Source organism: Eleutherodactylus coqui, chromosome 4 (assembly GCF_035609145.1).
Source record: "Eleutherodactylus coqui strain aEleCoq1 chromosome 4, aEleCoq1.hap1, whole genome shotgun sequence".
Taxonomy (NCBI): Eukaryota; Metazoa; Chordata; class Amphibia; order Anura; family Eleutherodactylidae; genus Eleutherodactylus; species Eleutherodactylus coqui.
Window position 1 is genome coordinate 250,256,802 of NC_089840.1, and position 24,932 is coordinate 250,281,733.

Sequence of the window (24,932 nt, forward strand, 5' to 3'; positions counted from 1 at the left end):
ATTAGAATTAGCTCTGATTATGGCCCTTTAACTACTCGGGTAATGCAGTGAATGCTGACTGCGGCATCTCAGCTATGATAACGGAATGCCAATAGGTGAAAGTCCCAGGTCTGCCATAGATTTCAGTGTATTAAGCTATGCTTGTGGAAGGGCTTAATAGGCTTGCATAAGAAGCACAATATGCTGCAATACTGAAGTATTGCAGTACATTGTATAAGTAATCAGATCATTACAAGTTAGTGGCACCATGGGGATTAAAAAAAGACTAAAAATAAGTTTAATACATTTTGGATTAGATATGAAATAAAAAAATACTAAAAGTTAAAATAAAACTTTTCCCATTTTTGACATAACAATCTAAACAAAAAAATAAACATAATTGGTATCGCCATGCCTGTAAAAGACCAACATATAGCATTATTCATCCTGCATGATGAACGGCGTAGGAAAAAAAATATACAATGTCAGAATTGTGTTTTTTGGTCACCATGCCATTAAAAAATTGAGTAAAAAGTAATCAAAACATCTAGAGCTTGCTCTGTAAAAAGGAAAGGATTAAAAAAAAGAAAATAAACAAAAAAAAACTTGTTGTGTTCTGTGGGCTGCATTCCCACGAACGTATATCGGCTCGGTTTTCACGCCGAGCCGATATACATGGTCCTCATCTGCAGGGGGGGGGGGAATGGAAGAGCCAGGAGCAGGAACTGAGCTCCCGCCCCCTCTCTGCCTCCTCTTCGCCCCTCTGCACTATTTGCAATGAAAGGAGGCTGGATGAGGGCGGGGCTAAGTGCAGAGAATTAGCCCCGCCCCGTTCTGCCTCTCCCCATTGCAAATAGTGCAGAGGGGCGGAGAGGAGGCAGAGAGGGGGCGGGAGCTCAGTTCCTGCTCCTGGCTCTTCCATCCTCTCCCCCCTGCAGATGAGGACGACATATATCGGCTCAGCGTGAAAACCGAGCCGATATACGTTCGTGGAAATGCACCCTAAGGAGTTAAAGTTTTGGATGAAAAATGTTAAATAATTGTATTGTAATAGATTAAACAAGTATATTCACCACACTGCCATACTTACAGTAAAGGTGACACAGTTGTCTTCTTCAGTTTGGGTGACTTGTTTCTCCAGTAATGTTGTGTTCTGGGTCTCAGTCTCCAGGGTCACAGTCACTCTAACAGATTCATTAAGATTGGACAGCTGCAGGCAGAATTTCTGATCATGTTTGGCCTTCAACGCAGTAGGAACCAGCAGCATATATTTCCTGACGAAAGAAGATACAAAAATTTTAATCAAATAGTAAGGCTATCTGAAGGCTCTTTATATATTCTGTTAAAAAATAATGGGTCATACTGATGACCCCAATGACCAAAAAGTTGGGATGCTGTGTAAAAAGTAAATAAATGTTAAGAAAAAAAATAAAGCAATGATTTGAAAATCTCATATAGCCATATTTTATGCACAGTAGAACATAGAAGACATATCAGAAGGTGAAAGGGAGACGTTTTTCCATTTCATTAAAAGAAATTAACTCATTCAGAAGTTGATGGCAGCCACACATCGCAGAGAAAGTTGGGCCAGGGCCGTGTCTACCAGTCCTTCTTTTTAAAGCAGCTGGTAAACATCCGGGAAGTGAGGAGACCATTGTTTTGAGAGAGGAATGTTGTCCCATTCTTGTCTGATGTGGGATTCTAGCTGCTCCACAGTCTTGGGTCGTTTTTGACAAATTTTTCATTCCATAATGCGCCAGATGTTCTCTATTGGTGGAAGATCTGGACTGCAAGTGGACGGTTCAGCCCCCGGACTCTTCTTTTGTGAAGCCATGCTGTTGTGATGGATGCAGTATGTGGTTTAGCATTGTCTTCCTGAAATATGCAAGGCCTTCCCTGAAAGAGACGTTGTGTGGATGGGAACATATGTTGTTCTAAAACCTCTATATACTGCTCAGCATTGATAGTGCCTTTCAGGATGTGCAAGCTGCCCATGCCATAGGCACTAATGCAACCCCATACCATCAGGGATCCAGGTTTTTGAACTGTGCACTAACAAACTGCATGGTCCCTCTCCTATCGAGCCCGTGATTTCCAAAAAGAATTTCACATTTTGATTCATCTGATCAGGGAACAGTTTATCATTTTACCTCAGTCCATCTTAAATGAGCTTTGGCCCACAGAAGACGTGGGCATTTCTGGATTATGTTGATATATGACTTCTTCTTTGCATGATACAGCTTTAACTTGCATTTGTGGATTAAATTGCGAATGAGTTCACAGACAATGATTTCTGGAAGTATTCCTGAGTCCACGCAGTGATCTACAGAATCATGCCTGATATTATTGCAGTGCACCTCGGGCCCTAAGATCTCAAGCATCCAACATTGCCCATCCAGGTTGACCCTTGTTCACATGAATGTCTCCAGATTCTCTTAATATTTTGATGATATTATGTACTATAGATGGTGGTATACTAAAAGTTATCACAATTTTATATAGAGAAACATTTTTCTGAAATTGTTCCACAATTTTTAGACGCAGTTTTCCACAGATTGGTGATCCTCTGATCTTCTTTGTTTCTCAGAGACTCTGCCTCTCTAGCATGTTATTTTTATACACAGTCATGTGACGTAGTAGAAAGTTGACCTTCAAGCTGTTTTTCATTAGTGCCACTTACTTTTCCAGCTTCTTATTATCCCAGTCCCAACATTTTTGAGATGTGTTACTGCCATCAATTTCTAAATTAGTTATTTTTCTTTTAAACGAAATGGAAAAATGTCTTACTTTCACCTTCTTATATGTGTTCTATGTTCTATTGTGAGTAAAACATGCTTAAAAAGAGATTTACAAATCATTGCATTCTTTTATTCTTTACAGTTATTTACATTTTACACAGCGTCCCAGATTTTTAAGATTAGGGTTGTAATTCGTTGGGCTTTTCAATAACTTCTGAGTATACAATACATCACAAAAGAAGTCTTGTTAAAGGGGTTGTCCCGCGCCGAAACGGGTTTTTTTTTTTTTCAACCCCCCCCCCGTTCGGCGCGAGACAACCCCGATGCAGGGACCTAAAGAAAGCTTACCGGAGCGCTTACCTTAATCCCCACGCTCCGGTGACTTCTATACTTACCGGTGAAGATGGCCGCCGGGATCCTCTTCCTCCGTGGACCGCAGCTCTTCTGTGCGGTCTATTGCCGATTGCAGCCTCCTGATTGGCTGGAATCGGCACGTGACGGGGCGGAGCTACACGGAGCCGGCATTCTGCACGAGAGGCTCCATAGAAGAAAGCAGAAGACCCGGACTGCGCAAGCGCGGCTAATTTGGCCATCAGAGGCCGAAAATTAGTCGGCACCATGGAGACGAGGACGCCAGCAACGGAACAGGTAAGTATAAAACTTTTTATAACTTCTGTATGGCTCATAATTAATGCACAATGTATATTACAAAGTGCATTAATATGGCCATACAGAAGTGTATAGACCCACTTGCTGCCGCGGGACAACCCCTTTAATCTTTTGTTGATATGATGCTGAAAATTCTAGTGTAAGTGTCCAGCTTAAAGGTTATGGAAACCTTTGTCCATGAAAAATCAATACACTCATATCTTACTAAACCCCTACAGAAAAAAAATAATGCATTTGTTTTTTGCTTTGAGTTTTCGTTCTCATGCACTTAGAACATCTCATACTTGCATTGTCTCAAGTCCTCAGTTGACCTTTCTGGCTGGGGGCCTTACCAGTACTGATCAGCACAAGCTTAACTCCCCATACCCTCTCCCCTTTCAGAGGCTGTATAGCCACACCCACTCAATACTACATAATGCTTTCCTGTATTTTTACTGCTTTCTGGAGGGAAATAGATTTTTGCTGGTGGAACAGATACTCATGGTGCAGTTGATCACATTGCAATGATATCTCTAGATCAAATGACAAGGTGGTGGGAGCTGAGCTGGACTTAATAACCTAATTGTGCTATGGGCAGGTGAGTGGGGGGCAGATTATCTGGATGAAGAGCAGAGCATAACAAAGCAGTAGTACTAGAAAATGCAGCATGCTAGGGCATGGGGACTGCTGAAATGATCAGTATCTCCCAACAATGCCATACAGTCCTCCATAATAAGGTTTCTCTCTCCAGATATATCATAGTTGTTTTTTTATCCTCTTTTACTACTTATGACTTGGAATGCATGTAAGAAACAATGACAGGCTGCTTTCTACAGACTACAGTTCCCTGTGTGGAATAATCACATGAACTTACACATGGCTATATGTTGCCAGAAAAAACCCTGAGTGGTTGTGTCTCACAAATCCCTCACTGTGTAATATGCCCCACTCACGGAGCAGCCATCCTCATACGCTCACTGACAGATTTTGCTAATATTTTAGTTCTCCAGTCTGCTGTGCCTTGGACAAGAGCATAAGCACAGAAACCAAACAAGACATTTTTAATGAAAACCAATTAGAAAAAGTCTTCATTCCCAAAAACACATTGATTTAAAAAAGGAGTGTAAAGGTGTTCATATCCTTTAATTGAGAGGAATTAGACCTATAGTCAAACTCACCAGTTAGCTCTCGTATGGCCATCATGGTTGATTATAAAGAGTCACTCAAAGGGATTTCCCAGTATAAACATTTTAGATATGCCACCAGTGTCTGATCAGTGGGGATCTTAATGCTGGAATCATTCATAGAGTACTATAACAAAGAGATTGTACTGCTTTTGGCAGTATCACTCTTCCCCAATGAATTTGTCAGGAATTGGAACACAGCCCCATTAAAGTCAACTGTGCATAAATAGCAATTTCTTAATATAACTCTCTTACTGGAACAAGGCCTTCCTCAGATTATACAATATGACAAAACAACGGGGTAACCATGGATTGTTGTTGATAATGCCGTACTGAGGCATCATGGGATTATATGTGAAAGTAAAAAATCTGACAGTCAAGATGGTGTCTGATAAGCATCAGACAGGTGCTTGAAATACACAGAGGAGATCCACAAAGTGTGATAAGCAATCAAGTGAGGGGGCAGGCATGGGAATTTCTTATACTGCTCAGGTAAACTAAAAGCTGTGCTGTGATTGGTTGCTACAGGCAACAAAAACAGATTTTCTTTTCTATGGCCCATTGTGCAGATTCTGTGCATTTTTCATTCTAAAGTAACCATAAGGGCTTAGTATAACTTTTCCCAGTGCATGGCGTACTTAATATGTGGAGGCGTCGCAGGCCTTTTCGTCTATTAAGTGCATCCTCAATATCTCTATGTGCGATCTCAGAAATGTACTGCCCAGTCATGTTTAGGATAGACTGGTGTTTTTCATAGCTTGAACATGCTAAGAATTGGCCTTATTTGTCAAAACTGTCTCACAGAAAATCTGGCCTCGTTGGCCATAGTAGCGAATCACAGAGTAGCTTTCATATTTCTACAGTCGTCTAAGAAATGAAAGTTTAGCTCTGATTGGTTCCCACGGGTAATAAGGCCAGTTTCCTATTAGTTTTAAGACCTTGGATAAGAGTATACTGGATTGAACAGTAGTGTAAGATAAAGTCCATAAATATAATGGAAAATTCTGAACCTGAAGACAGTATATAGCCGCTGTCACCACAATCAGCTGATCACTGTAGGTCCAGTTTATTTAAAAGCTCAAATAAATGGCCCATCATGCTAGCTTAAATACATGGAAGGACCAGGTCTGTGTTGTCCAGGCGATTTGTACTATTGATTGTGCCTGATGATTGTTAGTGCGATTGCTTGGACAAGGGAGTCACAGGAATGCCTCCACAATATTGTCATGACCTGCCTAGTCACCAGATTTATAGCCAATAGAACATGTAGCGGACCATCTGGGATGCCAACTTTGACAGCCTATGAGTTTGCACAATCTAAAGGCTCAGTTACAGCATATCTGGCCTAATATGCCACAGGATACCATACAAAACCTCTATGCCTCCATGCCCAGCCGTATCACATGTTGTATCCAAGTGTTCAGTTTTGGGCAATAAATTCTCCTTTTGCTCTGATATTGTAATCACTTACTTATATAAATGTTACAATCACACAGAGAAAGATTCATTCCATTCTGACAAGTCCATCTAGAGGAGAGATTTTTATTATGAGTGAACTACAAATTTTTACAAGGGGACAATTGATCAGCGAAGCCTTCCTAATGATTGACAACTAGAGATGAGCGAGCATACTCGTCCGAGCTTGATACTCGTTTGAGTATTAGGGTGTTCGAGATGCTCGTTACTCGTAACGAGTACCACGCGATGTTCGAGTTACTTTCACTTTCATCTCTGAGACGTTAGCGCGCTTTTCTGGCCAATAGAAAGACAGGGAAGGCATTACAACTTCCTCCTGCAACGTTCAAGCCCTATACCACCCCCCTGCAGTGAGTGGCTGGCGAGATTAGGTGTCACCCGAGTATTGAAATCTGCCCCTCCCGCGGCTCGCCTCAGATGCATTCTGACATTAGTTCAGGGAAAGTGCTATCGTGTTGGAGCTGCTATAGGGAGAGTGTTAGGAGTATTTTAGGTTTCAAGAACCCAAAACGGTCCTTCTTAAGGCCATAAATCTTCTCTATATGCGCTCAATGGGGCCGGCGGCAGCAGCGCCGACCCCATTGAGAACATATAGAAGACAAATCCTTCTTCTCTGCCACAGCTGTAACAGCTGTAGCAGAGAAGAACGATGTTTGCCCATTGAATTCAATGGAGCCAGCAATACAGCAGGTTCCACTGAAAGCAATGGGCTGCCGGCGATCGCAGGATGAATTGTCCGGAAGGGGTTAAATATATAACCCCTTCCCTGCAATTCATCCAGAAATGTGTTACAATAAAAATATATACAGGCGTATAAGGCGACCGGGCGTATAAGACGACCCCCTAACTGTCACCTTATACGCCGGCAATACAGTGGAGCAAAGAATAAAAATCATTACTTACTTCTTCTGACGTTCTGCGGCGCTCCTGCAGGCTGTCACTCCCTCCTGGTGTTCTGCGGTGCTCCTGCAGGCTGTTGCTCCCTCCTGGTTCCCGGCAGAGCATTGATTTCTCTACGAAGGGCTTTAAATCCCCGCCTCCAGAAACACACGTGCCTTCAGCCAATCACAGCCAATGACAATGATGTCATTGAATGGCTGTGATTGGCTGTGTTTCTGGAGGCGGGGATTTCAAGCCCTGCTCCAGAAAGCAATACTCTGCCGTGGACCAGGAGGGAGCGACAGCCTGCAGCAGCACCGCAGAACGTCAGAAGAAGTAAGTAATGATTTTTATTCTTTGCTCCACTGTATTGCCGGCGTATAAGGTGACAGTTGGGGGGTCGTCTTATACGCCCCGTCGCCTTATACGCCGGTATATATTTTTATTGTAACACATTTCTGGATGAATTGCAGGGAAGGGGTTATATATTTAACCCCTTCCCGACAATTCATCCTGCGATCGCCGGCAGCCCATTGCTTTCAGTGGAACCTGCTGTATTGCTGGCTCCATTGAATTCAATGGGCAAACATCGTTCTTCTCTGCCACAGCTGTTACAGCTATGGCAGAGGAGAACAATCTTTACGCTGACAGTGCGGGGGGGGGGGCACTCTTGCCGCTATTGTGGCTTAATAGTGGGACCTGGGAACTTGAGATGCAGCCAACGATGTAGCCCCTCGCCTGCCCTATCCGTTGCTGTGTCGTTCCCATCACTTTGTAGAATTGCCCAGATTTTCACAAACGAAAACCTTAGCAAGCATCGGCGATATACAAAAATGCTCGGGTCGCCCATTGACTTCAATGGGGTTCGTTACTCGAAACGAACCCTCGAGCATTGCGAAAATTTCGTCCCGAGTAACGAGCACCCGAGCATTTTGGTGCTCGCTCATCTCTATTGACAACTTCTTATTCAAAACATGTAAGCAGGTCATCAGATCCATGGTCATGTAAATATTTTAGGATCATCTGTAAACTCTGCCATGTGTGTCTTGGAACTATCAGTTATGACACAAAATGCTGACTGTATTAGTCATTAATATGTAATCAAGATCAGAAAGTTAATGCATTGTCCTTGAAAGGATATTCTGGAGACTTTGTAAATGTTTCCATTTATTATCATTATTCTAAATGTCCATCTAAATCAATAAACTGAACTCCAGTCCCTATTTTGCTGACCCGGACCCCCGCTGCTTTCCAGACAGCTTCAGATTTCCCCACTGTTATATAAATTGAGTTTGGGGGAGTGCAAAACTTATATCTCCCACAATGCCTCACAAATGTACAAACTGTGTTATCATTACAGAATTTGAAGCCACTGAGCTTGCCTGACCAGTAAAACCTGGAGCCTACAGGTCCACAGGTAAAGGAATATCTCTGCTGCTTTGTAGAACAAGTTTAAACATTATATTGCAAATGTATATGTCATTGATCCATGAGGAGAGACGAAACTTTAACTTTATTTAACTTTTTTAAAACTTTTATGCAAGTGGTGCCTCTGATTGGTCACAGCGCTCAGCTAATCAGAGGCAGCGATTTCAGGAGGCGGGAATTTTTTAATCCCTGACCAGAAGAAAAGGCTTTAGAATAGTGCAGGGGAGCTGGGGAGAAGACGCTCCGGAGCTGGGCAGTGCCGGAGAGGTGATGCATTTTTTTTTTTTTTTCAAGCAGCGCCGGCCCTATTGAAAGCAATGGGATAGCATTGCGCTCCTCTGCCACAGCTGTGACAACTGTGGCAGGGGATTCTTTCATCCTCGCTGCAGTCCCCTTATCACTAAACACTGTGACAGTGCTGTCACAGTGTTCAGTGATGAGGGGACTTTCGCAGCTGCTTCAGTGAATAGGCAAAGTCTCATGCGCTGCACATATGAAACTTTGCCCGTTCACGTGTTTTGCGCTAATGCATGGCACATTTTTTTCACACACATAGGCGCACCAAAAAAATACGCTCGTCTGACCACAGCCTAAAGCACATTGTAACATCAATGAATGCAGACAATCGTCTTTGGTCAAATGTCCTCATTGTAACTAAATGCAAGTGTTAAATTTGGCTTAAATATCATACAACTAGCTACTATTGAAAACTTTCTTCTTCTTTCCTCCCCACTAGAGACAGCACACTACACCTTCCCAACATGCATTGGGCTTTTTCAAGGCTTTTGGCACAGTAAAGCAATTTCCTCTATGACTAATATGACTATTGCGGTAATTTTCCTAGCCCGGAGAGATAAAGAGGCATAGTTGGGCTTTTTATTGTCATTTGCATGGCCAGATGTAGTTACAAGGACTATGAGTGTTGGCTTCTGATTTTTATTCTTTTCTTTTACAAAGGAGTCACATGGTCAGTAAAAAAGTTGCAAAATAGTTCTATATTTTTATGCTACATCATGAAAGTATGATAGATGTGGTTTCAGAAGCTCTGAGTTTCGGAGGTCCTGTGGTGATCTGGTGCTGGCTATCCAAGCTAAAGTGTCCATACATATCTGGAATTGAATTGAGTTAAAGCGATTGTCCAGTTCTAAACTATTGATAGTCTATCCATAGGACTGGCCATCAATAATAGATCAGTGAAGATTTGCTGCCCCGAACCTCTGCTATCATCTGTTTGCTGAGCCAGTGCGCTCATCCACTGTGCTGATTTTTACAGGAAGCAGACAGCTCCATTGTCACTGCAGTGGCCAGGTTTGGTTTAAATTGCCATTCACTTTTACATTCTGCCTCCATTTAAGCCCTTGAGTGGCACACCTGGAAATTTTCTGGGAGGAGCTTCACTGCCCATAGCAATATAGCCTGGAAGATTTCCGGGCTATGTTTCACTATGGGACCTGCAGAGCACAATGCCACAAGCTGTGGCAGTGTGCTCTGCCTGCACAGTCCCACACAGAACAGTGCAGGACTTTGCAAAAAGAAGCAGGAAGATATTACCGATCTGCCGGCAACTTCCAGCTTCTATTTTCAAACTCCTGCACTGCTTTGTTTACAAGTTGCCATGGAGACCACCGGCTTGTCAGAAGCGCTTCAGCCAATCACAATCAGAGCTACCAACAGGTGGGGATTTTAAATCCCCAGCTGCTGATAGCTCAGCAGCACTACAGAGTCGGGGACAGCACGAGAAGTCGCCGCTGAGCCCCGGCAGCTGTCAATAGATTTCAGGGAAGGGCTTCATAAAACCTTCCCTGAAAAGCCATTTAAAACAGTGTAAAAAAAATAAATAAATACTCACCTGCCTTCAGCTGCCGGGGCTCAGCCGCGACTTCTGCGGCTGTCCCCGACTCTGTAGTTCTGAGCTATCGGCATCCGGGGATTTAAAATCCCTGCTTGCTGGTAACTCTGATTGTGATTGGCTGAGCGCAGAAGTCGCGGCTAAGCCCCGGCCGCTGAAGGCAGGTAAGTATTTTATAAATTTTTTTTAAACACTATTTTAAATGGCTTTTCAGGGAAGGGCTTATGAAGCCCTTCCCTGAAATCCATTGACGGCTGCCGGGGCTCAGCAGCGACTTCTCGCGCTGTCCCTGGCTCTGTAGCGCTGCTGAGCTATCAGCAGGCGGGGATTTAAAATCCCCGCCTGCTGGTAGCTCTGATTGTGATTGGCTGAAGCGCTGAGCCAATCACAATCAGAGCTACCAGCAGGCATGGATTTTAAATCCCCGCATGCTGATAGCTCAGAACTAGAAAGCCGGGGACAGCCAGGAGAAGACGCAGCTGAGCCCGGCAGCAGAAGGGAGGTAAGTATGTTTTTTTGTGTGTGTTTTTACAGTACTTTTACTTGATTTTCAGGGAAGGGCTTATATTTAAAGCCCTTCCCTGAAATCAATTAGCAGCAGAATCTTCTACCGCAGCTGACATGTATGACAGCTGCGGTAGAGAATTGAAAAATTCCTCTGCTGCATCTGCCACAGATGTGGCAGATGTAGCAGCAGGGAATTCTTTTAACTAGTGGAGATGAAGGAAACATCTACCGCATGCGGCAGATGTATTCTTCATCCCTGCGGGGATCACGGAAGCGGAGGAGAGATAAGTATTTTATTTTTTTACACTAAAATGTTTCTTTTTCAGGGAAGGGCTTATATGTAAAGCCCTTCCCTGAAAAAGAATGCAGGGGGCCGGCAGAGCATTGTTTTCAATGGAGCCGCCGGCAGCAGCAGCGGCTCCATTGAAAACACTGCACGCAGCTGCATACACGCGTGTTTTTGCTCGTACCTAGGTGCGCACGTATGTGACCCCACCCTGATAATTTTGGCTCTGGTTAGTTTAAAAAAAAACTGAGATGTTATTTCCAGTTGTGTAATTTCCACTCATTTGTGGAGTACATCACATTCATTTAGTGACCTAAGGTTTTTCTCACAAGCTAAGAACACTTCATGTAACGCCCATAATCTGTTCTTCTTGCCCTTTTGGGCTGTGTGGTGTTGATTAAAGTTATATCGAAAGGTAGGATACTATATAAATAGTGTTGAGTGAGCTGAACCAGTCAAACCCTGTTTCAGGTCGAACTCTGGTAAACGTTTGGTTCATAATGAACCTGAATCTCATCCTTGGAGGAGGAGGAGCCGAACCAAACTTTTTTCTGAAATTCGGTGAACTGGCCAAACCAAACTTTTCAAAAGTTCACTTATCTCTGTACATAAATAATAGCAAGATAACAGAACTCAATTTTAGCTCTCCTGATATGTCTGATTTAGTAAATGATTGTTTCCCCAAGTAGTATGTGTTGTGTTGCTTCTCTGTCATTCTTCCTGGAACTGTATGAACATGTTGGAAACTGGACAAAACCATTCTCTTTATGAGCAGGGTTTAGACCATATTCACACTAGCATTTTGGCTGCTATTATTATCAAGGCCGTAGCAGTTATGACAGATCAGTTGTATAGTGGATCCTGACAGATCCTACTGGTTTCTTTTGGATCTTACTGCCTGTTTTTACCAAAAAGAATTGCAAACTACTCTATCCTGGCCATCAAAACACAACAGCAACCCGACAAAACAGAGTCTAACATTAGGTCTAGGAGATTAGGCTTGAGCTGCCACCAGATGTGAAGACCGGTACCTGGCAGCTGTGAATATAATTCTTCTTTATTGGTCTTCAAAAAAGCATTTCAGACGCGTTGCATCCTTATTCATAGCTGCCAGACAACGTTGCTGCCAATTATATTGGAATCAGCTGTAGAATCCTACCATGACCCACTTCTCTCAAAGAGGAGATAGCTAAGGATGTCCGGTAGCCCTTCATTTACATATTCAAGATCTGCAGACTTTCCTGATAAATCTTAAACTGGCCGTACACATCAGATTTTACTGTATTGAGATATATATATAGTTTTATCTTAAGCCTTTAGTAAGTGTTAAACTGGCTATAAGCAGATAAATGTTGAGCAAACCTGCTAATTGTTGAGGGTCAGTTGACAATATATGGATGGGGTGAAACTAGTGTTGGGGAAAGGAAGATTGAGCGTGACGGATTTGCTCATCCAAGAGATAAGTGCTGCCAGAGGTGAGTGACAGCAGACTATCTACCTCTCCGTAATGAAACAAACATGCAAGATCCATGCATGCATACATATATACGTGGGAGTCAGAAGAGAAAGCTGTCAGATAAATTAGTGTTGATTTTACTTAAAGGGATGTTTCTACCTCTGAGACTCCTGCTGATTCAGTTGTGCTTCCCTGCACATTAGATGGCCAATGAGCGTAGTGAAAATATGGCGGGGGTTTAAAGCCTCTGCTTCTGCAATCAATCAGAAGCAGATTGGGTTCTCAGCTGTTAGTCACAGCGGATAACCCGGAGGAGAAGGGAGACGCGGTTTTTAACACTTTCTGCTTTCTCCTTTCCCAAGTACACAGCGCTCAATGAGCGCTATGTACTAAAAAGTGAAACTGGAAGTATAATTTCCACTATATGAGCGGTCACATAACCGCCAGGATCCCCTGCTACAGCAGAGCTGCAGGGTCATTCTAGACCCTAGCCAGCTCTGCCAGTGACTATTGTCACTACAGACAATGTTTTTCCCTGTAACTGGGGCTCCTACGGATGCCCAAGCTACAGTGGAAAAGTGCCAAATACAGAAAATAAAAAAGCATGTGAATGTCCCCCAGAGGTTTTATATGACGTCATGGGGGACATAGATGGTAAAAAGCATAATTACATAAATAAGTAAAACAAAATTACAGAATAAAATACATATATATACATAAGAAAGAAAATAACCCAAAGCCAACGCCAACCAAAACCGTATGCGACCTTTAATCCAAAACCATACATATCATATATTAAAATGCCCGAAACAAAATGAGGAACCCGTTCCCATACTTTATTTTAGAGTAAATATACTAATTTAAAAAAAACTTTAAATGTTTTAAAAAATCATTTTTTTTAGCTTTTTACCTCTAATAAAACTATTTAAAAATAGCCCTATACGTCACAGAAAAAAAAACGCATCAAAAATACTTTTAGTAGCTGAAGAAAAAATAATAGGGCAGTTAAGCCACCATATGGGTAAAATCACTAAAAAGTGTCTGGTCCTTAAGGTACAAAACAGCCTGGTCCTTAAGGGGTTAAACAAGTTTGCTATTATCCGAAATCTAAAAAATTTGATCCCTGAACTGAAGTTTCAGGGAACCATGCCTTATCATACAACTTACTCTCTGGACAGGTCATGTATATCAATCTCAATGTATGAAGTTCACACTCTGCATACAAGACTTAATATGTATGATACGGGCATTGGTATAGCAAAGCACATACTGACCATACAGCACTGAAATGTTGGCTTTTTGAAAATAGTAACAATCAAGTAAATATTTAGTTTATTTAGTTTTAATCAAATGATAAATGAAAGCCCTTAAGTCATTTCTTTATTTTGGGGATTCCTTTCGAGGCATGTAAAGAATATAGTATACATTTAGACCAAATACTACAGTGATGGCCAAAAGTAATACTTATAGCAGGATATAGGCTTCGTAAAAGTCATAATATGGATATGGATGATGGCAGAAGAAAACAAGACTAGACATAAGTAATGATGTATGATAAAAGCTGACCATCTAAAGTGCAGAAAATAGCTAGAAGTAATGTATTCAACAATGGCAAAGAAAATGAGGTTTCACTTACGGGTCGGGTTCGGCACAACCTCCTCCGTAGATGCCGGCCAGGAGCAGGCACAGTGCAAGAGCTGATCTCCACATGCTGCTGGTCAGATATCACATTCAGGAGGAAGAATGCTGGAGGGAGATGGCTTTATAAAGCTTGGTCTGTGTACAGCCCCCTGGCAAACACACATTGCACAAACACTGACCCTTGCACAAGGGCTGCTCTGTCAGGGATGAAGCCTGTTTGCGTTGCCTTGTGTCCGTTGACCAATGTGTTTTCTTGTATTCTATCCTATTACTGTGTAAGTGTGGCCTCCTGCCCAGGTACACAGGATTTCTAAATTGTGATGGGAATTTCAAGACATTGTTAACTCCGCTGCCGTCACAGGGGCAACTTTTTTAACCAGAAAGGACTATGTGGTGGTGTAAAGTCTCCGACTGGCATCAGGATATTCTAAGTGCATTGTTTACCTGGCAAAGCTTATGGGGCACACAATGTAATTCAGTGTTAGAGCCACCTGCAAATAATCCCCTTCTCTTCCAAAGTATCTCACTAAGAATAAGTTATTGTCCCGTCAAGCACAATGTGTAGGTCATATAATCTTTTGATCCATTTGTTGGTTGGTAAAGCTGCGGGCCTGCTAATCCCTGGCTTGTATTAGGTCACGTGCTTCATCTTACTAGAAGTTCCCTGTTTCAAAGATATTTGCTTATTTTCACCCTGTCAGAATTTTGCATCTTTTTTCATATTTTTTAAAAACTTCCTGTGATCTTGCTCATCTTCGACCCCTTGACTTTAGACAATTTTGTTCACCATTCAGGGATGAGACTTTCGGTTCTTCCTAACAACCATATGCGCCATTGCAGCGTCCCGTAGGGTGACTCCAGACACAAGACACGTTGAGGAGCTGAGAGGGTAGAGTGATCACTTGTTTCGGTGGCACTTACAAGGCTTCCTCCCTATGGGACACATGTAGCCTCGGCCAGAGCAGCGCTGGGCCTCTTCCGGACACCCCTTGGATAGGAAAGCCCAATAAATTGGAGAACAAGGAAAGCTGATGTCATGGGTGACACCATTCCGTTACCCACTGGTATAACCCTCGGTGGTAAATAAATGGAGCCGCAGACAGAAGTAACGTACCTCAGGTCCCTGGGAATGGTCAGGGCCTGTCAAAACTTTATTGGAACAACTTTTTGTATACAGGGTACAAATGACACTGATTTGCAGAGCAGGTATTAGTCAGACTTGAGAGTACCTCCACTCGGTGATCCCAGACTTCAGGACCATCAGATGTGTAAAGCAAATGAGTGTACCACTACATGGTAATCCCAGACTTTAGGACAGCCGCATAGGAAAAGATGAATAAAGAGTACCTCTGCACTTGGCTCTGGAAGTGGTACCTGCTTCTTGCTCACACTCTCTCTTCTTCAATTGCGGCTCACTCCTCTCTCATCTCTGGAACATACACTCTCAGAAAAACCTCTCTTCTTTCTCCATTCTTCACCACATGAGAGTTGAAGGTACCCCCATGTGGCTGGCACTCTCTCTAAGGGACCCAGAAGAAATGGAGTCTCAGAACTCCTTTCCCGCTCTCACACACTCCTATTTATATTCTCACTCATACCACGTGACAAGACAAATTGATACCGCACTTGCTGCAGCTGTGCAATACAAATAACAGAATGACAAGACACTTTTGCACAGCGCACCAACAAAGGACATTACATGTATGACATTTATAGAGGGGGCCAGGAATAGATCTACTGGGCCACTACACCATCACTTTATCATTTCTGGTTTCTGTATATACAATCAACTAGTTGACAAGGGACACAAAGTGAAGTCCTGAGGCCAACAGCGTATTATGACTCTTAGCAGGAAAAGAGGATGCTCTCACATTTCACCGCCACTGCTGTGGTCGGGCATCACTGTTATTTGCACTCTGCACGCCTCTCCTCTGTTCACTCTCTTACTTCTGTCTGCAGGGTTAGTGCACACCCACTCCCAGCTTCTTAAAGAGCCAGCACGCACTCACATTATTTGTCCTCCTCCAATCTGGCTCCTGCATTTCCTATAATAAGCATCCTCGCCCTAGGGTGGGGGCCTAGGAAATTTGGTCACATTCCTGCCAGTTGTGAAAAAGCCCTTGTTTGTGTTTTTGTTTCTGACCCTCTTCTTTATTTTACTATCTGTACTTCTTGACTTTGGTTCTGTATCCTGGATTCTGCTTTTGTCTGCTACCTGCCTTGACTATTAACCTGGATCTCATTAATGCACCTGGGCTACCAACCCTGATTTAAAGCCCACTATGTGTCAGTTCAGACCTTGGCTCAGTGCAGTGTCAGCAGCCACACAACCAGGACTATCTGTGCGTGTAGTGGCCCGTGAACCACTGAGCAAAGGCGGCATTGTACTTGGAAGGGTTAAGCATGGTTTCCCAGGAGCTGCCATCTCATGTAGCCCACAGCCAAACTGGTATGTGGCAAGGCAGATCCACATCTGCCTGTCTGACAGATACTATATGGGTTGAAATATGTTATCCAGTGTAGGTCTTTTCATGGGTTAGTCAAAATCAGGCATTTGGGACTTTTTGATTAAGTATGCAAAATGTTCCGTCTCTCACAACACTAATTATAAATGGTCAAGCTTGAAATGGAAAGGAGATCTAGATAAGGCTGTATGCTTTCACTACTTTTACTAAATTTTATTTTTGGACCACTTGTTACTCAAAATGATCATATTGCCTAGATTCACATACTTGTTCAATATCTTTTCTCTCTCTTGTCTATATCAGATGTGAAATACTTAAAATGCCCATACATATTCAATTGCTGTCAGCTGACAACGATTCTTCCCAACTCCCCAATACATATTCATGCTCTGCTAAGCTTGCATGTGTTTTCAATGGGAAGAGAAAAGTAAACCACTGCCAGAAATCTCTGGGGGCTTATCTCCTTAGAGGTCGAGCTGCTAAATTCAACATGCTTGATGCAGAGGCATAGCTAGACTCTCCGTTACCTGGGGTAAAGAATCAGTTTGGTGCTCCTGTAGCGTCCCAGTACATCATCCTGGGCTCCTCCAATATATAGTTTTTTGTTTGTTTTATTTTTTAAAGATTTAAATCATTGTGTAAGACAGATATTTGTCCAGCCTTTGTTTGTAGACTTCCATTAAAGGAGAACTCATCACCTCCCGTGGCAACCTGTTCCACTCATTGATCACCCTCACTGTCAGAAAGTTTTTTCTAATATCTAGTCTGTGTCTCCTCCCTTTCAGTTTCATCCCATTCCTTCTAGTCTTTCATTGTACAAATGAGAATAGGGCTGATCCCTCTGCACTGTGACAGCCCTTCAGATATTTGTAGACAGCTATTAAGTCTCCTCAGCCTTCTTTTTTGCAAGCTAAAGATTCCCAGATCCTTTAACCGTTCCTCATAGGACATGATTTGCTGACCGTTCACCATCTTGGTAACTCTTCTCTGAACTTGCTCCAGTTTGTCTATCTCTTTTTTAAAGTGGGGTGCCCAGAAATGGACACAGTATTCCAGATGAGGTCTGAGTAAGGAAGAGTAGAGGGGGGTGATGACCAAATGTGATCTAGAATCTATGCTTCTCTTAATACATCCCAGAATTGTGTTGCCTTTTTTGCTGCTGCATGACATTGTTGACTCATGTTCAGTCTATGATCTATTAGTATACCCAAGTCTTTTTCACATGTTCTGCTGCTGAGCCCAATCCCTCCCATTCTGTATGTGCTTTTTTCATTTTTCATGCCCAGATGTAGGTGTTGTCGTGCAGTGCGGTGCAGGGTCCCGCGGTCAGCGCGCACCGCCCCGGCTTCGGCGTCCTGGAGCCCTGACGTCAGGGCTTCCCCGGCGACGTGGGGCGGCCGGCGTGCAGCGGCGTGGGCGTGTCCGCCCGTAGGGTGCCGACCGCACTCCTCCCTCTCTCATGTACCAAGAGTGGGGGAGTTGCCTCCTCCCACTCTCCGCCCCTGGGCGGAGTTTTGCAGTCATAAGGCTGGCAGTGACCTGAGCTCACTGCCAGTTATTGGTTCTGTCAGCTACTAGTCAGTCCTGACTGCCTTGTCTCAGTCAGTTCCCTTGTCAGCTATTAGTCAGTCCTGTCTGCCTTGTCTCAGTCAGTTCCCTAGTTGGTTCTAGTCAGTCCGGTCTGCCGCTCTCAGGCAGTTCCCTCGTTGGCTCGTCAGCTTCTGTCTCCCGCTTGCCTGGTGCTTGTATATTCTGCTTTGTCACTCCATCTGCCTTTCCTTGTCGGTACTCTGTCCCCTGTTAGATAGTTCCATCTTGTGCAGTCGCCAGGTCCCTAGCCAGGGTAGGGACCGCCGTCCAGTTGTCCGCCTGGGGTTAGCCAGGTCGAGGCAAGTAGGCAGGGACAGTGGGGTGCGGTAAGTTCAGGGCACCCCATCTGGCGCTCGGGGGGATCAGAGTGCCGTAACAGTAGGACTTTGCATTTCCCCTTGTTAAATACCCTTCTGTTAGTCGCCGCCCACTGTTCAAGCTTTTCTACATCTTTTTGAATCCTCTTTCTCTTCCCTAGTGTTAGCTATCCCTCCTAGCTTTGTGTTAGCAGTTTCTCATCAACTCCCGCCTCCAGATCATTTATAAAAATGTTGAACAACACTGGGCCTAGGACAGAGCCTTGTGGTACCTCACTTGATACATCTTCCACTTGGATGTGCAGCCATTTATGACCACTCTTTGAGTACGATCACTCAGCCAGTTGTGAATCCACCTTACAGTTGCCTTGTCAATCCCACATTTGGTCATTTTTTCAATAAGGATAGTATGAGATACTTTGTCTAATGCTTCACTAAAGTCAAGATATACTATATCTACTGCATTTTTCTGATCAACCCAGTCTTTGATTCTGTGATAGAAGGAAATTAGATTCGTCTGGCATGACTTGTTTGTTACAAACCCATGCTGGCTCTGGTTAATGACTCCATTCTCATCCAAGTACTTGCATACATGCTACTTAATAATTTGTTCAAAGATCTTTCCCGGTATAGAAGTCAGGCTCACAGGCCTGTGGTTTCCTGGGTCCACCTTCTTCCCTTTTTTGAAGATAGGGACAACATTTGCCCTCTTTCATTAGATTAGATGAGCAAGTGTTCATTTTTTTTATTCCTTTACTGAGAAAATGACCCCCGTAAGTGACAGAGAGCAAATATGCTCTATGATTGATAATGGGAGGGTATAAGGTCACTCCTCCTTTTGGACAGACATATGGTTCTCTGCTGCCACCTCCCTCCCCTTGCTCTGCACATAGACATGACAGCTGTAAATTCAATATTCCTGACCACACTTCAATTGTCTGTAGCTCTGATTCGATATGGCTGCCTTCACACTTGCAATAAAATCGTGCGATATTCACGCAATGCGGGAGTGAGTAAAAATGCAGAATTATGTAACCCATGCTTTCGATGGTTTCCTTCACATTTTCGATATTTTCACTCATGTGATGTTGCGAGTTTCTCTATGGAGCCCCTTTTTTTGCATCGCAATGCAACAACCCGCAATTTTTGCACAAAGTGATACGTTTTTAACATGAGAAAGTCCTACTGACTTTTGCGCAAAAAAATCACGGCAGAATCGTGCAATAAAATTGTAAGCAGCAGCAATGCTTTTGTGAGAAAAAGTAGCGCTGATGCTCAAAAATCACAGGAAAAAAGATGCAATTTTGCCGCGATTTTCTCACGGCAAAACCACGATCACCAGTGTGAAGGAGCCCTAACTGTTACAGACATGCCAATATTCCTTACTTTAAAATGACATCCAAAAAGCGTATATGTAGCACTAATAGAACTGGAGCTATAGTCCTTTGAATTAGAACTAGCTCAGTTCATCCAAAAGTGTAATGTCCTTTTCCTGTAGAACCAGTTCTGCTCCAGGTAAAGTGTAAGGGGGTTAAATTGTTAGGCTGGTACCTCTCCTTACCCTCAGCCCTGACTGCATCCAGGCCATATGCCCCATCTGGTGAATGAAGAATACTCGCGATAAAGTCGTGCCAAAATTCATGTTTTTTGGCCCATTCACATGAGTGTCGCAGCCCGGAAAACCCTTGGTTGGCATAAATCCACAAAATTACTTCTAATGGCTCAACAGAGCCAGCTGTTATGCTTTTGCGGCGTCGAATGCTGCTACCCTCCCCCCCCCCCCTTTTTCGGCAGCTTCCATAGATCACCAATCCATGGCCCAAGCTGTATTATCCATCACACATATGGAAGGAAATAGGATTTTGTTTGTTACTCCACTAAAGTCATCTTCTCCTCATTCTGAAATGGCTGATAACAAAAAGCAATAGATAACATTTAACAGAAGAGGATATTGGAGCACAAATGGTGATGATTCAACATTTTATCTCATGATGGTGATGGAAATAATTCTAACAGTTCTGCTGACTATTTTGCTGATATGTCAGAACTTATGATGGTTTGTGCTAATTAGTAGCAGCTGGGCAAATATTTAGGTCAGTGTTATCGACAATCAGTAAAATAGGTGTTTATGAGTGACAGCTGTCCTCAAACTTCCTCATGATAAAAAGGACTAGAAGCTACTGCTCCGGCCACCAAATAAAAAAAGAATGTAGAAACTAGAGTTGGGCGAACGTACTCTGCCGAGCTTGATGCTCGTTCGAGTATTAGCGTACTCGATGGTGCTTGCTACTCAAGCCGACCCGCCCCAGTTTTGGGCCCTCCTCGCCGCTGATGTGTCAGATTTGACCCCTCCCCGCTGCGACGCTGCGAACGTCAATGCTAGTTTGAGGCTGGCTTGGAAGAGAGAGAGAAAAAAAAAACTCGGCAACCGGTGAGTCACATACAAAAATGTTCGAGTCTCCTATTGTAGTCAATGGGGTTTGTTACTCGAGTAGAGCTCTCGAATTTTACAAAAAGCTCAACTCAAATAACGAGCACCCGAGCATTTTGGTGCTCGCTCATCTCTACTAAAAAACAAGTAAAGAAACAAAAGCCGATGGCAGAAAAATACTGTACGATTCATCACCAGAGACGTTTATCATTTTCCGTGTTAACCCTTTCCAATCCACTGTCTGATGTCTAAAGACATTATGATTTAAGGCTGTACAGCTCCAATGTTGGAAGATCCATCGGGGTTCTCTTACTGTGTATTGCCAGCCTCTCTGCTGTTAGAGCCTATCCAACATGTCACCTCATGCAGTACTGGCTTTAGCCAGCATGTAGCGCTGTTGTATAACGACAGAAAGAGTAAGCCCCCTAGGAAAACCAGGATACAAATTGGATTGGAAAGGGTTCATGATCCTGCGTGATCAGTAGGTAAATTGATGCCGCTCATCATTACTATGCAAATGTTCTTGTATTCCATTGAATGATTAATACATAAAAAATTTAAAAATAAAAGACGTGTTTAATTATTTGTACAATAGATTACTTTTGCCAAGTTTGAAGTTCATAGGTGCGTTAGATGTTATTTTCCCATACAAACTTCAACTGAAGCTTAGGGGTTGAATTTCAAAAAATTCTTTCTTAGTGAATCTCTACGTTATACAAAGAAGCTACTGTCCACATTTCATGCTTTTAACTTAAGTAGTTTTGGCCCTGCATTGATGAATGAGTCAGTCAGGACATCACATTATATATATTTATTAGAGATGAGCGAGCACCAAAATGCTCGGGTGCTCGTTACTCGAGTCGAACTTTCAGTGATGCTCGAGAGTTCGTTTCGAGTAATGAACCCCATTGAAGTCAATGGGCGACCCGAGCATTTTTGTATATCGCCGATGCTCGCTAAGGTTTTCATTTGTGAAAATCTGGGAAATTCAAGAAAGTGATGGGAACGACACAGCAACAGATAGGGCAGGTGAGGGGCTACATGTTGGGCTGCATCTCAAGTTCCCAGGTCCCACTATTAAGCCACAATAGTGGCAAGAGTGAGACCCCCCCCCCCCCCTGCACTGTCAGCATAAAGATCATTCTCCTCTGCCACAGCTGTAACAGCTGGGATGAATATATAAGCCCTTCCCTGCAATTGATCCAGAAATGTGTAAAAATTTTAAAAAAATATACCCACCTTGTCCCGGCAGAACGATGTTAGCCCATTGAATTCAATGGAGCCGGCAATACAGCTGGCTCCATTGAAAGCAATGGGCTGCCGGCGATCGCGGGATGAATTGTCGGGAAGGGGTTAAATATATAAGCCCTTCCCTGCAATTCATCCTGAAATGTGTAAAAATAAAAAATATATATGTACTCACCTGGTCCCGGCAGACGGAGTTCAGCGCGACCAGCGGCAGTCCTCCTGAACTGCTCTGAACAGCTGTGAGTAGTATTCAGCAGCCGGGGATTTAAAATCCCCACCTGCTGAATGAGCTGCCTCTAATTGGTCACAGCCTGACCAATCAGAGGCAGATTCCACTCACACACCCATTCATGAATTTATGAATGGGTGAGTGACTGCTGCCTCTCATCTGATTGGTCCCGCTGAGCCAATCAGAGGCAGCAGTCACACACCCATTCATAAATTCATGAATGGGTGTGTGAGTGGAATCTGCCTCTGATTGGTCAGGCTGTGACCAATTAGAGGCAGCTCATTCAGCAGGCGGGGATTTTAAATCCCCGGCTGCTGAATACTACTCACAGCTGTTCAGAGCAGTTCAGGAGGACTGCCGCTGGCCGCGCTGAACTCCGTCTGCCGGGACCAGGTGAGTATATATATATATTATTTTTTTTTACACATTTCTGGATGAATTGCAAGGAAGGGCTTATATATTTAAGCCCTTCCCGACAATTCATCCCGCGCTCGCCGGCAGGCCATTGCTTTCAATGGAGCCCGCTGTATTGCCGGCTCCATTGAATTCAATGGTCAGTGCTCGTTTAATCGAGATGAGTACCGCGTGGTGCTCGTCTCGAGTAACGAGCATCTCGAGTACCCTCATACTCGAACGAGCATCAAGCTCGGACGAGTATGCTCGCTCATCTCTAATATTTATATCAACCCCAACAACAGTGCTCTTGGCCACAGCTGAGCTCTAACTTTGAAAAACTGTTAAAATACGTCCAAACTCAAAGATTACAGACTACATGCTTGATATTGATGGAGAGGCGAGAGGAGAAGGGAGGGGATAAGTGAGAGAGTAGTATAGAGACACACACACACACATTTGCCGTCTCACATCTAGTTAAATCACATCTATACTGCTCAGTTCTTCTCCACAATGTCCTCCGTGCTGCTGCTTCTCTGTATATGAGATAGTGATAGGGGAGCAGGATCTCCTCTTCTCTATGCGTGCAATGTATGGGAGACATTACAGCAGCTAGTCTACACCCACCAGCTCGGGGGAAACTGACAATTAGAGATGGAGTCTGCAAAGGGGAAAACTGCAACAAATGCAAGATACAACTCATATAATGGCCAGAAATAGTGTTATTCTTTATGTACACATAACAGTATATTCTGAAAAGTCACCTGAAAGCGTAGGTAAACTTTAAAGAAAAACAGGAAAAATAAACTGTGAAGGGGCAAAGTACTATATTAACGCTGCAGCCCCTTCATTGTAAGGATTGGTGGGGTTCCCACACCCACAGATCATAAAGTGATGGCATATTCTAGCAAAACAAAATTACCTTATAAGATGGGAACACCTCTTTAACAAGTCATTTGCTTCAGCTCTGAAAGTACACAAAATTTGTTAGGGCATGGCCGTATGCGCAACTACGCTTGCCACTTTGGAAAGTAGTTGTGCATGAACAGGGTTCTTTTTTTTCTTCTCGGAGTATTCAAACTCTACGCTATGGCGCACGCGTTTCAATCGAACAGCGGCCACACAACGGGATCAAATCACGCCCATGTGAAGAAGCCTTTAGGCAGTATACGCAAATCAACCAACTTGTCAGACATGCCTCAGATCAGTTCAAACTTGGGTTGGCACTGTGAAGAGGAGAAAAGCAGCTTGGCAGCAGACATGCCATTCCCCACCTCAGGCTGTGCTATTAGGCAGAAATTTGTAAAAAAAAACAAAAACATTTCAGCAGAAAACCTGTAATTCTGTTTAAAACGATTAGTCAGATTTTTGTAAAAATGCATTTCTGCAGAAAGCCTGTGTAAAAGATGAGAAACACACAGGGATGAGAATAAATAATAAATACCATAATAATAGTAATAATATGTGAGTGAAGCATTAGAAGTGCCATCAGGTGGGTATACTTGGCTGTTTAGAATTGTTACTGAGGTATCTGAACTGTGACAGAAGCAAGTCTCCTAAGACTCAGTAATAAACTCCTTAGTGCCAGCATTTACTGGACATTATGGGATATGATGTAACCCGACCAACACAATGACTAATGTCATTCTCCCTGGTCTGATCTTCAGTTTTGGGTATTATGGCTTTTCCAGGAAAGTGATTTCCTCACAGTTTGCCAGCTTTCTGAAATGTTTCCAAAAGTATTTTGTAACTTAGTGTATAAAGGCACGGCACAAACTGTCAACAGGAAAAGTGGGCTTAAGAGGCAAAAAGCACACTGTGCTCATTAATGCACTGTTCATGTACACTTCCAGGCACAGGACTTCAGACATTACAGTAAATCCTTCAGGCCATATAAGTATAGTTCCAAACCTAAAATCCCGAGCACTGGATATTTTCAAGTTTTCCATCTGCTAGACTCTGTTCACACTGCGTTCAAGCTTTTCCTACATAAAAGTCCCACAAAAGGCATAGATGTATGTTACTGTACACAAAAAAAGGGGTTTGGTACGGTGTTAGCCAGTCTAGCAAAGTGTGATTGTTCCCAGCAAGAGAAACCAAGTAATCTTGTAGATATGATACCTTTTAATGGCTAACAAAAATACATGATGTTATAGCAAGCTTTCAGATCTTCTAAGGACCCTTCATC

At 43.2% G+C, this 24,932-nt stretch overlaps 1 protein-coding gene across 1 annotated transcript in view; it reads right to left on the reverse strand.

Moving 5' to 3' along the window:
- LOC136626203 (alpha-2-macroglobulin-like) overlaps nt 1–14,217 on the reverse strand; it is a 67,214-nt gene extending 52,997 nt beyond the window's left edge. Inside the window, exons 1-2 of the mRNA XM_066601045.1 lie at nt 14,067–14,217; nt 1,070–1,253 (exon numbers count right to left, since the gene is read on the reverse strand). Of these exons, the coding sequence (XP_066457142.1) occupies nt 1,070–1,253; nt 14,067–14,140 (258 nt within the window). The 5' untranslated portion in view covers nt 14,141–14,217. The remainder of the gene's footprint in view (nt 1–1,069; nt 1,254–14,066) is intronic.
- Between the last annotated feature and the right edge of the window lie 10,715 nt (nt 14,218–24,932).